The sequence below is a fragment of the Eptesicus fuscus genome, chromosome 3, assembly GCF_027574615.1.
Source record: "Eptesicus fuscus isolate TK198812 chromosome 3, DD_ASM_mEF_20220401, whole genome shotgun sequence".
Lineage (NCBI taxonomy): Eukaryota > Metazoa > Chordata > Mammalia > Chiroptera > Vespertilionidae > Eptesicus > Eptesicus fuscus.
In genome coordinates this window covers 22,909,928-22,926,547 of record NC_072475.1, presented here as the reverse complement: position 1 = coordinate 22,926,547, position 16,620 = coordinate 22,909,928, and the positions used below count along the sequence as shown (strand labels likewise).

At 46.3% G+C, this 16,620-nt stretch overlaps 1 protein-coding gene across 1 annotated transcript in view; it reads left to right on the top strand.

The window, feature by feature from the left end:
- The window catches only part of RARRES1 (retinoic acid receptor responder 1), a 30,636-nt gene extending 14,402 nt beyond the window's left edge, over positions 1-16,234 (top strand). Inside the window, exons 2-6 of the mRNA XM_054711011.1 lie at positions 3,355-3,417; positions 6,132-6,315; positions 8,765-8,901; positions 15,617-15,679; positions 15,761-16,234. Of these exons, the coding sequence (XP_054566986.1) occupies positions 3,355-3,417; positions 6,132-6,315; positions 8,765-8,901; positions 15,617-15,679; positions 15,761-15,910 (597 nt within the window). The 3' untranslated portion in view covers positions 15,911-16,234. The remainder of the gene's footprint in view (positions 1-3,354; positions 3,418-6,131; positions 6,316-8,764; positions 8,902-15,616; positions 15,680-15,760) is intronic.
- Positions 16,235-16,620: the final 386 nt, after the last annotated feature.

Below are 16,620 nucleotides of genomic sequence, written 5' to 3'. Positions count from 1 at the left end.
ATCCACCCAACTAGCAGCCTGAGGGGCGTCCCTGACCCCTGTGTGAGAGGCCTGCACTCAGGGGTACTCGAGGCTGAGACCCTGCAGGCAGGGCTGCCTTCCGTGAGGACGGGTTGTCCTGGGAGCCAGTGTGGCTGAGGGGTCTGTGTTCCTCTAACTTGGGCGGGGGCCGTGAAGACCAGGAGACAGAGGCAGACGCCGTGGGTAGCCTGTCACACAGGTGGCCCTTTATACCCTTCATCCCTGATTGGGAGCTTCAGGAGCAAACCACCGTCAAAGCAGCCTTGCTGGGAATACCCCTTTTTATTCTTCCCTGGCCTCAGGCTCGGGGTTCTAATCCAGGGCCTTCTCTCCCGCAGGTTCCATAGATTTCAATAATGGTAAAAACAGTGAACAGACATTGAACTTGTACCCTGACCCGGGCACTGTCCTAGCTGTTTTATTAAAAAAAAAAAAATTATTGATTTCAGAGAGGAAGGGAGAGGGAGAGATAAAAAACATCAATGATGAGAGGGAATCATCCATCAGCTGCCTCCTGCACGCCCCCCACTGGGGCTCAAGCCTGCAATCTGGGCATGTGCTCTGACCAGGAATCAAACCCTGACCTCCTGGTTCATAGGTCGATGCTTAACCATGGAGCCACGCTGGCTGGGCCATCCTAACTGTTTTAAAGCCACGTCTTACTCCTCATAACACCCTGAGTACTGTAGTTAGGTGTACTTTACTGGGGCTCCCACAGACTTTGGTATCAAGTTCTAAATCCCCTTCATAAAAAAAAAAAAAGAGTCTTTCCTGACCGTGGGCCACACTCCCCAGACAGCCTTTTCCCAGCGTCACTGCCTTCCCTCACTGCCACCCCTACACTCTGTCCACTTAAGAAACGCCCAGACCTATAGGGAATTTTTGTACGAGTTGATTTGAGCCAAACTGACCACATATGCTGGGGAGCAAGATCTCAAATGCTCCAGCGAACAGTTTTGCAGCTTCTTTTATGCATTTGAAATTAAGGAGGGAATATCAGGAAGATAACGTGGAGGTGGGAGAAAGCAAGGCGGGGATTGGGTCAGAGGATACTTAAGGAGATTGTGTTTTGAGGGGTAGTATCCCCTTCAAGGGGTATTGCTTCTGGCATTTGAAAGGTGTGTTAACCTAGACGCACACCTTAAATGGCTTAAAACCTTTCACTAAAGAAGTGACAGGCCTGGCGCGTGACTACCCACCATGACCTGCCCCGTTAGGAATTTATGATCAGATCATCCTGTGACGTTCCTGCCATAGAACCCCTTTGAATCCACAGCTCCATTCCCACGCCTTTGCCTGGCCAGCACCTGCTTCTCAGAGAATTAGTTGAGGCCTCACCTGCCCTGGAAAGCCTGCTTGTAAGCTGCACTCGGCCACACTGATGAGCTAGCTACACCACGTGTCCACTCAAGCAGCAGGTACTGGCAAGGCTGGCCTGGATGTCACATCTCCTGGGTGCCTGCCGCAGTAGCAGGCACACAGTGAATGAGTGAGCAGACAGACGTGTATGAATTTTGTAAATTGAGGTCAGTGTTTCCATTTACACTGGAACTTGTTTTAAGATTGAAAATGAGCCCTAAGCAAATTGCTCCTGGGTGCTGGGTGCTCCCCTCCCCCCAGAAACATTGATAGATACACTCATGTGTTTACATGTTCTTTACACAAATACCTGCCACAGGATCCTATCCCTCCATTCTCCAGTTTCCCGGGATCCTTTAAGAATCTATAACAGTAACGGATGCTATCTTGTCTAGTTAAGATAAGATAACCCTGACTGGTTATTATGTTCCTGGAACGAGCCAAAGGAAATGGATGTTTCCAGAATTTAACTTCATCAGAATTATGTGAAATAACTTCAGCTCCATGCAGCACAGACTTCTCTCTTCTCTAGAAAATTCTCCTTTTACTGAATGATCATTTCGCGCTAAAAAATGATAGCCACAAAAGCAGATGATGGCGTCCGGCCGGCATGGCTCAGTGGTTGAGCATCAACCTAGGAACCAGGAGGTCACGGTTTGATTCCTGGTCAGGGCACATGCCCGGGTTGTGGGCTTGATCTCCAGTGTGGGGCGTGCAGGAGTCAGCTCTCTGAAAAAAAAAATAAAATAAATAAATAGATGATGGCAAACAATATAAAGGCCTCCGAAACAGTTTAAATTGCTTTAATGGTCTGGGCATATATACTCTAAAAATATGCATTGGCATCCATTCAAAAGCGTAAAAAGGCCCAACATGCATTTCCGAAGTGTAGAAGGAGGTCTGCCTGTGGAAGCTGCCGGGGAAGGAGAGCCCCTAACAGCTGAGGTCTGGTCCGGTGGCGGCACTGCATCCTGTCCCACCTCCGACCTCACTGGTAGCTCCCTCTGCCACTCCTGAGCACGGGTGTGGCTGGCTCCCTCCGGCCCCTGGATCTCAGTGATGCTTCATCTCCTCCCAGGCACCTTCCTCGGCCACCTGCTGGTACACACAGGCACAGGGAAAAGCCCTGACACTGAAAGGCCACCTCTGTAAGGAAGGCTGGGAAACACTGAGGAAAGGCAGGCCGCTCCAGTCTGCCAGTTAAGAGTCTGTTACGGGAAATTTACACACGAGGCAAGTCTTGGGCTTAAAGAATTATATGGAGCCGGGCAGGATGGATGGGGTGCTGGTGTCAGAGGATGGAAACTGCTTCACATGCTTGCCCGGGGCAGGAACCAGCTTGTGGTGGGCACAGGGAGAGGGTCCATCAGACGGTCTCTGAGGGATTTAGGGAGACAACCCGTGTTCTGGCCCTGATCTAGCTCTTTGGTCTGGCAATGGCTGTACCATGGAACAGCCTCTCCTCCACCCCACCTTGTACTAGTAAAAGCAGTCACTCTGCCCCCACCACTCCATTTCTCCCGTTATCACCATCTGAAAACCCATTATTTATTCCTGGGCACACCTGTTCCACCAGGAGCAGGGGAGGGAGACCGGGCCTGTCTCCCTCAGTGGCAGCCCTGGCCCCAGGACAGGGCATGGACGGGACTGAGGTTGGGGCACACCGGTCCTCCCTCCACAGCCCTGCACACATCTGTTCTCCTGTAGCTGCTCTCACACAGCCAACTTCCAGCCTCAATGCAACCGTTTCCCTTTCCCAGCCTCCCTCTTGTGAGTAGGTGTCAGCTAGCCGGCAATAAGCCATGATCAGACCAAAACACGAGACCTTTTCTCCTAAAAAACACCGGTATTATTCAGGTGCGGCTGCGACAGACAGTGACCATTTCCGTGCCACGTTACCCCAGGAGAGTGATTTTTGGATACGCAGACGTTAGCAGAGCTTCCACTGGCTAAGAGTCAGTTTCTATATTTCAGATTAATTCAAAGAAGGAATGTCAAGTTGACCTGGAGTTCACCACAGAGCGCTACAACCCAGAGGTAAGCTGCTGTCATTCGTGGAGTCTTTTTGTTGTTGTTGTTAATCCTCATCCGGGGATATTTTTCCATTGCTTATTAGAGAGAGTAGAAGGGGGGGGGGGAGGGTGGAGAGAAACATCGATGTGAAAGAGACACACCAGTTGGTTGCCTCCTACACAGGCCGACCAGGGCTGGGGATCGAGCCTGCCCCCAGGTACATGCCCTTGACTAGAATCAAACCTGGGACGCTTCAGTCCTTGGGGCTGTTACTCTATCCAAATTGGTATCTTATTAGCCACTGGTATGAATTTATTTTTTTGAGTAAGAATACGAATATATAGTGACGTAGAGGTGGGATTTTTCCTGCCTTTGTTTTCAAGAACGGAGGAGCAGAGCGAGGCAGGAACTTGATTCCACTCCTGCCACGTCACGGCCTTCTGGGGGGCAGCATGTAGAACAGGGCACACAGCATCACCCCTCCTTCCTGGGCCCCGGGAGGGAATTTCACAGCTCCCTTTGGTACCCCTCCCTAGCACCTCAGAGGCCTCCGAATGACTCACTCTCAAATGCCAACCTGTTCCTCTGCCCGTCAGCTGGTGACATTTCTCGTTAGCAGAGCGCATAGCGTGTGGCCAGCTCCAGAAGCTGCCTTACATAGAGGCTTTCTGTGCGGCACAGCGCGGGACGGTGCACGCCACAGGCGTCACCAGCCCCCACGTTCTGACCAGGCAGCCAGGGTTTGCCAATTCCCTTTTCCCTTTTCCCCGTCCTCCAGAAGAGAGTAAACAGAAAACATACAGAAATTAGACCAGACGAACCTCTGTGCGCTGGGCTAGGCTGGGAGGCAGCAGCAGGGAGGAGGGAGACCAGCTGGCGGCCAGCATTGCAGAATCTTCGGTGGCAGAGCTGGGGGGTCAGGGGGGCACAGTCGTGACCCCCAGCCCGATGCTTCCGGAACAACGCTGCCCGTATTCAGAAACAAGCCCTAACAAGACAACAATATGCTCTCACTTGGCTAATTAACCGAAGAATTAAAATGTTTCTTAAAGCTTAAGGAAGATGCCTTTCACTTTAGAGCTGCAAACTGAAAGCATTAGATTAAAGCTGAAGGGGAAACAATTACTAGATTATTTTGATCAACAATGTGTGTCTCTGACGAGCACAGCTCGCTAATTGAAGTGTCCATGTCAGGGGGTGAGGAGTCTTTCATCTCCAGACGACAGCTTTGATTCTGCGGCGCTGATCTGGGGGGTAGAGAGAGGAAAGGAAAACAAACAGGGGCGATACCTGGTTTTCTCTCTTCCTTGGAAATGGCTTTGACATCAAAGCAGGCTGTGTTCTGCCTTTGCTAATCCTCTTCCTGACGCTCGCCACCTCTTTCTCCGCGTTGCACTATTTATTAGGATTTTCACGCACCACAGACATTGCCTCTCGTTCAAAGCTCACCAGAGGAACGGTTGCCCGTTGGAAGCCCATAAGCAGATCCAATTTTAATAACAGTTTGTTTCCTTGGGGGCTTTTTTTCTTTTTAAGTTTATTTTGGGTTGTTGTTGCCATTTGAAATGCCACCCAGTTTAAAGGGACTGAAAACGTGAAAAGAATTCAACCGCTTAACCAACCACATCGTTACCAAGTTCTTACCACGAATGGATGTGAGTGGGGCCGTGGCTAGTGGCCCAGGAACTTCCTCAAATTCTAGACCGTGTTGATGGGGTTTTTCTGGGACTAGGCTCCCTGGGGTTTTGGACTGTGTGACCTTTGTCAAAGGGTGAAGTGAGTCAGACACCCGAGTCCCCTGAAAGCACCCCCACTCCCGCCCCAGCTGTCTCTGGGTGGAACAGAAGGGTGATCCCAGAATGCTCAGCACGTGCACGTTTACATGTGAACGCAGATAGGCCCAGCGAGGTCACCCCGGCAGTTGCATTAGTTCCATTTGGGTGACCTCGGCCTCCACTTCATCCGGATTAGATCTGAGTAGACTCTGAGTTAGTACAGAGCCAGGGCTTTGCAAGACAGACATGAGCTCAAGCCCTGGCTCACCACTTCCTGGTGTGACATGCAGTAGCTTCCTCTTTAAACTTCGGCATCTTCATCTGTAAAACTGGAACAAGACCGAGTTCATAGGGCAGCATGAAGATGTGGCCATTTTTTTTCATAGGAACCAGCTTCACCTTCGAGTTCCAGTTAGAAAGCCGGAGGTCCAACTCGGCATGTTGGTCCACAGCAGAGAGTAAAGCACCCGCTCTCCTCGAGGCCTGAGCAGGCAGTACTCACGGGCATCGGTGGTGTTTCTTCAACGCCCTCAGCGTTGTTTGGGGGCTTCATTTTTTTAATGGATTTTTAGAGAGAGGAAGGAAGAAGGACAGAGAGAAACATCCATGAGAAAGAAACATCATCTATCGGCTGCCTTCTGCATGCCCCCTACTGGGGATCACGCCTGAAACCTGGGCATGTGCCCCGACCCAGAACTGAACCGGCCAGCTCTTGGTTCCTGGGTCGACTCTCAACCACTGAGCCATACTGGCCAGGCAGAAAGCAGGAGTTGAAATGACAGCAAAGAATGAAGGACAATTGTGTTCAGCTATGCGCACAAAAACCACTTTCTATAAAGCAAAGGCCACTACATCTGTTGAGTTACCTGCCATGTACAAGGAACTTCTCAATTTTGTGTGTTTGTGTATCGGGGTGGTGGGGAGAAGGAACCCAGCTATTTAATTCCAAACTCTTTATTTCAGGAAGGCGAGGAACGTTTGGGGAACTGTTCCGCTCAAGTGTTTTTCCGGAATGAGAAACCCAGGCCCGCCATCAATGTCACCTGTACGCGGTTCATAGAGAAGAGCAAAAGACAGCAAGAGGATTACCTGCTCTACAAGCACATGAAGCAGCTCAAAACCCCCTTGGATGTCAGCAGCATACCTGGTATGGACCAATTGATCTGGAATGTCTCTATCCAGGAGTGTATGAAATGATGAAGTCTTAAAAAGGAATGGTCATTTAAGTTTTTATCCCCCAAATGGCACTTTAATCCAACTATAGAATGTGGTACACCTTGTTATTTAAACAAAACTCGGAAGTACGTTTTCCTGTTCTTCACCTCCAGTGCAATATAGGGTCTGTGCTCTCTGGGACCTGGGCAAGGCCAGGTGCCTCTCCAAGGAATGGGTAGAAGTCTTTGCAACGGGACACGCATGTAGGGGTGCACTTTTCCGGGGAGAGTCTAGAACCTGAAGTGACACTGCTAGCAGTTCCTGGCGGTGGCTTTGGAAACTCGAGGTGACCCCATCCAGGGCCTGCACTGTGCCCATCGTGGCCGTCCGCCCCAGGGCTGAGCGAGCCGACCGTCATGGGGCCTTCCTGGGGGGCCGCAGAGGAGGCGAGTTGAGCTTATTTTAGAGCGAGAGCTAATGGGCAGCGGTGCCATCTCTAATAAGAGACTTGCCCTCTGCCCTGAGTGACTCAGCGGAATGGAGCAGAGCCCATCGGTTCTGGCACTCAGCAGGGTGCGGGCAGCATGGACGCTCAGCTCTTACCGGCAAATTCAATTTCCAAACCACAAGAGTCATCTCTGGATCTGCACTGGGGTATTAAGCTTGACATCTGACCAGTGCTGCAGCACTTCCCATCCCACAGCCTGTCACGGCTCACTTGTCCGCTCAGAGACCGGGACAGGCCCCACGGTCTCCATTCCTGAGCTGTCTGTGCCCCGTCAATGTTCCTAACACCCAAGTGGACACTGATCCTCGTGTTCCTCAAGTTCAGAAGCTCAGCTAACTCTTATTGTAGCTCTCTGATGACTTAGATGAAATCCTGTTCCAAATAATTGTGAGGAACAACCTAAATCCCATGTTACAGAATGTGCTTCTATTTAGCACTGCCTGAAATATATGGGCTAACGGCAAATACTTTATATAGTTATTTAGGGATTTTTTTTTCTCCCCTGGGCATTAGTTGTGGAAATAGGGTTTTATATATCCTCCTTAAAACACAAACTTTAGAAAATGTAGAGGACCTCTTCTTTGAAGATTTGCCACAACGTCACTAGATTTCGGACACTTTAGTAGTGCAGGCTAGTTGGTTCACGTTCGGTTAATAAAGCCTGTATGCCCACAAGGGTCGTTCTGTAACAAGCCAACTCATGTGGCTACTATGAAGTATCAAAAAAAAATTTTTTAACAGAAGGTACCTTTTCATCCACAAAATTTACAAGTTCTCTTGTCACTTTCAATTTAGCAGAGACATTTAATGGTGCTGCTTATAGCCTGTCCATGTATATAAAATTATCTCCTTAGAACTGAAAAAAGAGTTTGGCTTTAGATGAAGTGAATAAAATCCATGGAGATAACCGTGGAGTAGCCAGTTCCAATCTCAGCGGATTCTCCTGAGCAGTTCATCAGTCCATAGTTCTGGGCCATCGTAGAGCAGTTTCTCTACCATTGATGTGAGACTATCAAATCCATTTCAGGATATCCTTGCTCCACACAGCTTTCCCCCTAAAAGAGTTGTCTGGATCTTATGATGTGTAAAAATTTCACTTTTTCTAATGAATTCATAAGCTTCCATTAGATGAGCCCAAGTATCCTGCAGACGAAGGAAAGGGACTGAGGTGAAATCCTTCTCTGGGTTCTAGGGCAGGGCCACCAGCATTGATACGTTCAAATGTCCTTATTAGTCACCGTGTTCAGTGCAGCTAATTTATCTTCTCTGCCAATGGGTTTTCATCTCATGAGTCCACCAACAGAAATTACTTGCTAAACTGTGAGTTCCTGAATCACATAAATTACTTGCGAAAATGTGAGTTCCTAAAAGTCATAAGAGGTCCTTTATTAATCACTGTATCCCTCCCTCTAGCAGTGTCTGATATTGAGTTTTTTGGCAAATGTTTGCTGAATTGAAAAGATTGCAGGTACAAAAACAATGCCACAGGAAAACCCCCCCTGATTGATGTGTCAATAAATTTTCGAAATGTTGCCAATGCATTTGTCAGAAATGGACAAAGATGGCAGGCAGATTGGCAGAGAACTTCCTATGACTGTAGACCCCCAACCAGGTTATGTGTCGAAGATCACTGAGGGATGTTTTGATCTAACTATGAAAGGCTTCTCAACTTACAAGGTGTTAGATAAACTCTGAGCATCATTATAGCTCTTCCTTTGCATTTATATAGTACAGCACATAGCCATGAAACTGACTTATAGCAACTTGACTTGAAGCACGTAAATCTCAGTATGATGTAGAAAGAAACAAATATTGCTAAAGGTCTTGCTGTGAGAGAGATGACTGATATGACTAAGCCCTTATTTAATTGCTGAAATCTCTGAAGTTTTGTTCCCAAAATGCTCAATACCATTTTTTTTGTGTGTGTTCTCAGACAGTCATGGACATATTGATCCCTCTCTTAGACCCATCTGGGACTTAGCTTTTCTTGGCAGCTCTTACGTGATGTGGGAAAAGACAACGCGCTTCTTACACTACTACGTGGCACAGCTCAGCAGTGTGAAGCAGTGGGTAAGAAAAACGGAAAATTAACTTGTGCCACAAGAGATAAAACCAAATGCAGTGTGCTCAGACTAAAGTAACGGGAGTTTCCAATTTTACGGCAAGAGTTTTAACTGCATTTCACTCATTCAATAAATATTCGAATGCTTGCGATGGGCCAGGCATCGGATTAGGGACGGATATAGCAGTGGACAGAAAACACAGTGCAGCTGTCCACAGGGAGATGAATTCTAGTGAGGGAATACAGTGGACGAATGAACAAGCAAAGATGTATCAAATGGTGGTGAGTGCTGTGGAGGAAAATGAAGTCTAGTCTAAAGGAGGGCCCCTCTGAGTTGAGCAGAAGTGACACTGGAGCAGAGGCCCGGAGAAGTGAGAGAGGTGCTTCCACAGAGAAGAGTACTTCCTGGCGTGGCCGATGGGTGGGAGAAAGATCAGCGAAGCCAGTGTGGCGGGAATGGTGAGGGGGAGCGGGCCAGGAGGGGCCAGTTCATGTCAGGCCTGGAGGCTGTTAGAAGAACTCTCTCTCTCTCTCTCTCTCATTATGCAACGTTAGCTGAGGAGTGACATGATCTGACTTACAATAGGATCGTTCTGGCTGCTCTGTTGAGAACAGATTGTACAGACGCGAAGGTGGAAGCAGGACGGCCAGTAAAGCACTGCAATAATCCAGGCACGGCCTGGCGGGAGCCTGGGCCAGGGGGTGGCAGTGCAGGTGGCGAGACACTTGGACTGAGGATACGTTCTGAAGACAGACTGAGATAGTATTTGCTGATGGGTTGGGTATGGACAGCAGAGGGTGAGAAAAATTGAGGGTGATTCTGTAGGATTTTGGCCTGAGTAACTGGAGAGATTTCATTAACTGATTGGGAAAGACTACAGGAAAAACAGAATTGGGGAGAAACTAGCTTGATTTGGGGCATACTAAATTCTATGTCCAAGTAGAGAATTTATGTAGTCATCTGTACATAGGAGTCTCAGATACAGGGAAGGGTCGGGGCTGGACTCGTCACCCTGTAGGTAGTTTTTTAGGCCAGGAGACCGGATATCACAGAGAATGAGTGTTACATAGAAAAGAAGTTACGTAAGGATTGAGCCCTGGAACATTTCTAACTTTAGAGGTTGGAAACAGAAAAAGTGTTTCAAGGATGAGGATCAACTGATTGTATCAAAAGCGGATGGAAAGTGGAGTGAGATGAGGACTGAGAATTAACCATTTGATTCAGGCAGTGGGAAGTCAATTGGGAGCTTATCACGCTGTCTGCCCAGCACAGCGTGGGCAAAGCCTGACTGGGGTGGGCTCAGGAGAGAATAGGGGGGAAAGAAGTGGACACTCCATCTCTTTTTAAAGTTTGGCTATAAATGGAATAAAAGAAAGGGAGGGCCTGTAGCTGGAGGATGGGCAAGCAAAGAGTTGAAAGAACGTTTCTTTCAGTTGTATTTTTAGGTTTCAGTTGTATTTTAGGAGATTTACCAGATTTATACGTTGATGAGAAAAATCCAGGAGAGGGGGCAAAGTGGACTTGGAGGAATGAGATTGTTGGTGTTAATATCTCTGAACAGGCAAGAGCAGGTAAGGTCAATCCAGATGATCTGAGGCAGGACCATGGAGAGCGCACCAGGGCAGGAGGCGGAGAAGAGTGACTGAGATGCTGGAAGGAGGGTGGATGGCACGGTGGTAGGTGTGGAAGTTCTATTTCAACGGCTTCTGTCTTCTGAGTGAAAAGTGAGGCAGCCACCAGCTGCGAGCAAGCGTGAGACAGGTTTGGGAGTGCGAGGACGTCAGCATCACAGGGCACGGCAGGCCCCGGGGAGATCTGTGGTCGTGGAGTTAGAGGAGGACCAGTCCCTCTCAGCTGGGTGGTGAGGGCATGGAGTGAGCCAGGGTTGGAGTTCTTGTCAGGCAAGTGTGATGTAGAGAGAGGCATTTCCAGAGTAAACAGAATCAAGTACTGTGAGAGGCAAGATGAGCCGACCGCAAGTATACTAGTCAATGTCTAAAAATCACTTCCTTCAGGCATGCACCCATGGAGGGATCCTTGCACTCTTGTGAGTGCGAGGCACTGCCCAGCATCACGTCAGCACTAGGAATGCCCGTAACACTCTGGTGGGCCTTCCAGAGGCCACTTGTAGATCAGACAACTACATACATAGTTTTCCTCTTTACTCATCAAAATGAACACACTTCTTTCCCTTTAAATAGTGCTTTTTAATAGAAATTACCACTTAATTGATTGTTGCTATATAACTAGATAAAACGTTCTCCCTCTTTCTCTCTCATCTCCCAAGACAATCATATCCTTAACAAGAGTCTTCCACCCTAACTGAGAAGTCAGGGGAAACTTTGTTTACGGTGTGGAAGGCGGTGCCACGATAATGAACTCAAGGAAATAACGAGAGGAAAACTCAACAGGGGCCAATCAACACAGAGACAACAGAAAGAAAATTAGGATCTTTTAACGTCAGTGTTTTCCTCTCTCTTACAGTTGTGTATGACACATTGCCAAACTAAGCGCCAGGACATACCACAGTGCAGGAGCAGCCCATTTCTCTCCCGTTCTAGCCAGGCTGTCATCTGTCTATCCATGTCCCTCAACCACCCTGCAAGTGGGAAAGTAGGAACAATGGAGCCATGGAAAACAAAAATGCTGGTTCATCAGAAACAGTGTCCCAGATTAGGAGTTTGAGAGTTTCTTGCATTGTGGGGTTAGTGTTTTAGATGAATAAGTGAATATGTAACTGACTTGCTGGGTCACCCAAGACAAATTCACTTCATCTCTTAGGGCCCATTAATGGAGGATTTACAGATTTACTGAAGTCCTTGAAGCTAACATAATTCTAAATCACTGAATTGGGAAATTTGGTTTCAAGGTTGATAACCCATTTCAGCTTAGAGTTCTCTTATTTTTAAACTCTGCCATTTGGTGGTCACTAAAGATTCCTGTGATCTTTCAGCAAAAGAAGCAACGTAACAACAAGCAATGATTTTCACTGCGTTTTAGAGAGAGGAAGAGAGAGAGAAAGAGAAACATTGAGTGGTAGTTTCCCACATGCTCACCAATCACAGGTCCTGACTGGACTGAACCCGCAACCTAGGCATTTGCCCTGACTGGGAATCAAACCCGGAACTTTTCAGTGTACAGGATGATACTCCTACTGACTGACCCACACCAGCCAGGGCAAACAATAATTTTTATTTTATTTTGTTAATCCTTACCTGAGTATATTTTTCCATTGATTATTAGAGAGAGTAGAAGGGATGGGGAGAGACAGAGAGAGAAACATCAATTCCAGAGAGACACATCGATTAGTTGCCTCCTGCACACACCCTGACTGGGGGCCAGGGATAGAGCCTCCAACCAAGATACATGTCCTTGACCAGAATCAAACCCACAACCCTTCAGTCCACAGGCCAACACTGTACCCACTCAGCCATATCAGGTAGGGCAAGCAACAATTTTTAAAAAGTCACTAAGATCAGAAGATCTAGGTACTGTCCCAAGAGACTAGTAGCAGGATGGCAGGGCTGATAAAAGCCACGGCCGTCCAGTACAGAAACAGCAAGTGACTGGAGGTGCTCTGTGGCCCTTGGTAGCTCGGAAAGTATAGGGATTATCGTTTTTCCAAATGCTTTCTGGGTAGGAATTTACCATCTTTACACTTAGGGTTAAACTCACATTTCAATGCAAATGTGTAAGGAAGTGCAGGCTTATAAACCCACAGCTTCATATAAGCAGAGTTTGAGGTGCACGTGGGCTATGAAAGAAAGGATTGAATAAAAATGTAAGACCATCTTACTGGCAGAGTTATTGCTTTAGAACCGAACAACGGATGTGATTCCCAATACCATGAGGACTATGCCAAGGGCAGGGGAGATACTTGCTGGCTAGAGAAAAAGAAAAAGGACAAGGTCTTTTCTTACCTTTAATACGAATTGACTTTTCTTGCCTTTAATACGAATTGAGAAAAGCAAATCTGAGCATTGTTCCAACTCTTATCAACACCAGACATTGTCAGCAACCCAAACCACCGAACCTGCGGCCCGTCACTATCAATCAATTCAAGTCCTGCTGTCGAAAGAGGCCCCCGTGGCCAAGGCCCATTACAGAAACATCTTATCTACCTTATTTACTCAGCTAAGAAATCTACTTTATATTAAAAGCCTGAGCTTACTCACTCTCTACTAAAACCACACTGGTTCTTCTAAGGATCACTCTCTTTTTGGGGGGGATTTGGGTAGGGGTGGAGGGGGAGGGGTGGCACAAAAGTAAAAGGGTACAAACAAAATACTTCCAGTCTGCCTCTAGGAAGATTAAAGTGCTGAGTTACCAGAAAATGTCACAGAAAATCATCATCAATTTGGACTATAATGATTTGGCATTTTGTGATGATTTGAATAGACGCCAAGGAGATTATTTCTGAATAATATTCAAAATAATGACTTCTTGGCAGAGCTCCATTCGGCGAGGACAGTCTAACCCTGGAATACCTTGCCGGCTGGGGTGTACACTCTCCCCTCTGTAGTTCTGTAATAAGCCCCGCTGTTTGGTTTGGTTTAAGGGTGTTTCCACCTGGAGGAGGAACCCATAAAACAGAAATGCAAGGGTCTGTTTCTGTGACCTCACTGAGGAGGGTCTTCATGAAATGGTACCTGGTTTCCAAGCATTATAAAAATCCATTTTTGTATGAAAAAATGGGTAATACTGTAGCTGAATAGTTTGTCAAATGGAGTTGGAATCCCTGTTTTTTGTGTGTGTGTTCTTTTGCTTCAAATCTGAAGACAGCCATGATTTCCTTCAGAAACGCTATTTGCAAAAACAGAATAAGAAGGCATTGACCTGAAAAACACGTTAAGTTTATAAGTAAAACCAACTGTTTTATGATAGAATACATGGTTAATAGTGAGGCCTTGAGAAATAGTCGGGCAGCACAAAAGCTTGAGACAAGTCATAAAACACAGTGGCCTGCTGGTATGGGCCATCTTGAGGCCACCATTTCCTTCCAAGGTCAAGATAGTTACCAGATGAAGGTCAAGCAAGGCTACCTACACCCTCAGACCCAACAATGCCCAACTGACCACTGGGGTCTCCAGACACTGTTTCTTTATAAAAGAGACACTGAGTATTCTCTCATGAGTTCTCTGACTTCACAGCCTGTGCCTCAGATACTTGCTTTGAATATTCGCATGTTCACTGCCAGGCAGGAGGGAAGGAAACCTACACATGAGGCAGACACACAGAAAAACAGTCAATTTCTGACCAAACCAGGCCCTCTCGTTTCCTCTCCTTCTAGCACCCTCCCCACCTGCTGGAAATTTCATGGTTTGTAAAAATCTCCATCATTTTAAGCAAAATTTAATATCAAGTCCTTTTGTTTGACTTTGCTTTTTTACATTCTGTAATAGTCTCAATAAAAACCTCCTCAAATTTTATAATTATGAAATTAAAACTATGGCCCGGCCAGTGGCCTCAGTGGTTGAGTGTGGACCTATGAACCAGGTCACGATTCGATTCCAGTCAGGGCACATGCCCAGGTTGCGAGCTCGATCCTCAGTGGGAGATGTGCAGGAGGCAGTCAATCAATGATTCTCTCTTATCATTGATGTTTCTATCTCTCTCCCTCTCCCTTACTCTCTGAAATCAATAAAAACATATTTTAAAAAATTATAATCCAAATTGAATTTATTTTCTTTCCTTCCATTTTTACAATAGATAAGGACCCCAGCTTCCAATCCCCCTATCACACACACACACACACACACACACACACACACACACACACAACACCAAAAAACCAGGAAGTATCAAAAATAAAATAGGAAATTGGTTTAGTTACTAGTAAAATTTACAGAAATCAAGTGAATAAGAGGTGAGGAGGCCGAAACCGGTTTGGCTCAGTGGATAGAGCGTCGGCCTGTGGACTGAAGGGTCCCGGGTTCGATTCCGGTCAAGGGCATGTACCTTGGTTGCGGGCACATCCCCAGTAGGGGTTGTGCAAGAGGCAGCTGATCGATGTCTATCACCGATGTTTCTAACTCTCTATCCCTTTCTCTTCCTCTCTGTAAAATATCAATAAAATATATTAAAAAAAAAAAAAGAGTTGAGGAAGACTGCCTGCCACTCTACAAATAAGCAGTGCACTGGTTGAAGAGGCAGTGTGGACGGCGAAGCCTGTAGATCTGGGTTTGAATCCCCATTGGCCACTTACTAGCTGCAACCTCAAGCTATCTCCCTTGTAAAATCAGGCTCATAACACATACTCTTGTAAGGCAGTCAGAATTACATGAAAACATGACTCCAGTGCTTAGCACAGAACCTGGCCCATGTGGCAGCACGAAGGACTGGCTGCCCTGCCCCGTGTCTGATTGCCTGGCTTATCAGGGCTACCCTATCAGCTTGAGGTGCATATGCATACCTAATTGCTAAGGTTGCCAAAAGATTCTCCCTATCCCCACCGACCTCAGCCTCCATCAAAAACCATAAATAATAGAGAAAAAGGTATAGAAAGACAGTCAATAGATTTTCATAGAACTCAATGACCAAACAATAAGAATCCATGACTTCCATATGTTGATGCAGGATCCTACCCAAGGGAAACAAGGCTCAAATCCAAGAGACAGAAGGAGAGTCCAGGCAGCCACCCGATTTAAAAGATAAACCTTCCAAATTCTGACCTAATCTACATCTACCTGTTTGTTACCCTAACTCTTTTTTCCTTCCTCTAGAAAACAGATGAGGATGCAATTGATTTTGACTATACGGTCCTACTTCATGAATTCTCAACACAGGTAAAACACAACATTATACATAGACTTGTTTTTACCAGAATTTTTTGCAGCTCTTAATGTTCTTAAACCCCTATTTCCTAGGAAATCATTCCCTGTCATATTCACCTGGTCTGGCACCCGAGCAAACCCCTTAAAGTGAAGTACCGCTGTCAGGGGCCGCAGGCACCGGAGGAAGCCTCTGGAACTGAAGAAGGATCAGCGGTGGCCCCGATGGGACTTAGCAATTACTGAAAAGAAAAGAAAGAAAAAGACCTGCCTATCCCAAATTCTAAACACAATGACTGGACAAAGTAGCCTCGGTCATTATCCTAGTAAAATAGCCAATGTCTAAGGCATCCTAATAATTCAGAAAGCCTGAGACGCTCAACAATGAAAAGATGCTGGGGTTTTTAAAATATAATATATTTCAATGAAAGCCAATTGTAGGGAAAATATTATCTGTTTAAAAGGAATTGTACTATTTTTATGATCTTAAGCAAGTATTCTTTTATAACTTGATAGCTACTTTTAAATAAATGTTTACATTTCTAAATAAACTGTGTTAAGTCTATTTGTAGAGATTTGTAGGCAAATTCTGTGCTAAGATGGATTTAAATGAACTCTTAATATTGTTTAATTCATATTTTACCAATAAAATTAGAGCATCTCACAGATAAAGCCTAGTGTTTGCAAACATGTATTAAATGGGACAGTGATGTAACTGTAAGTATAGAAAGTATTTACAATTTTCACTTTTAAGGACAACTTGGACCCAATGTTGGCCTAAGTAATTTACAACAATGGGGGGCGGGGGAAGATTAACTGGGGAACTTATATGCATATAAGTGCATAGCCCATGGACACAGACAATAGGGTGGCGAAGGGTGGGTGTGGGGAGGAGGGGGTCGATGGGAAAAAAAAACAACAAACACAAAGGAGACATCTATAATACTCTCAACAAT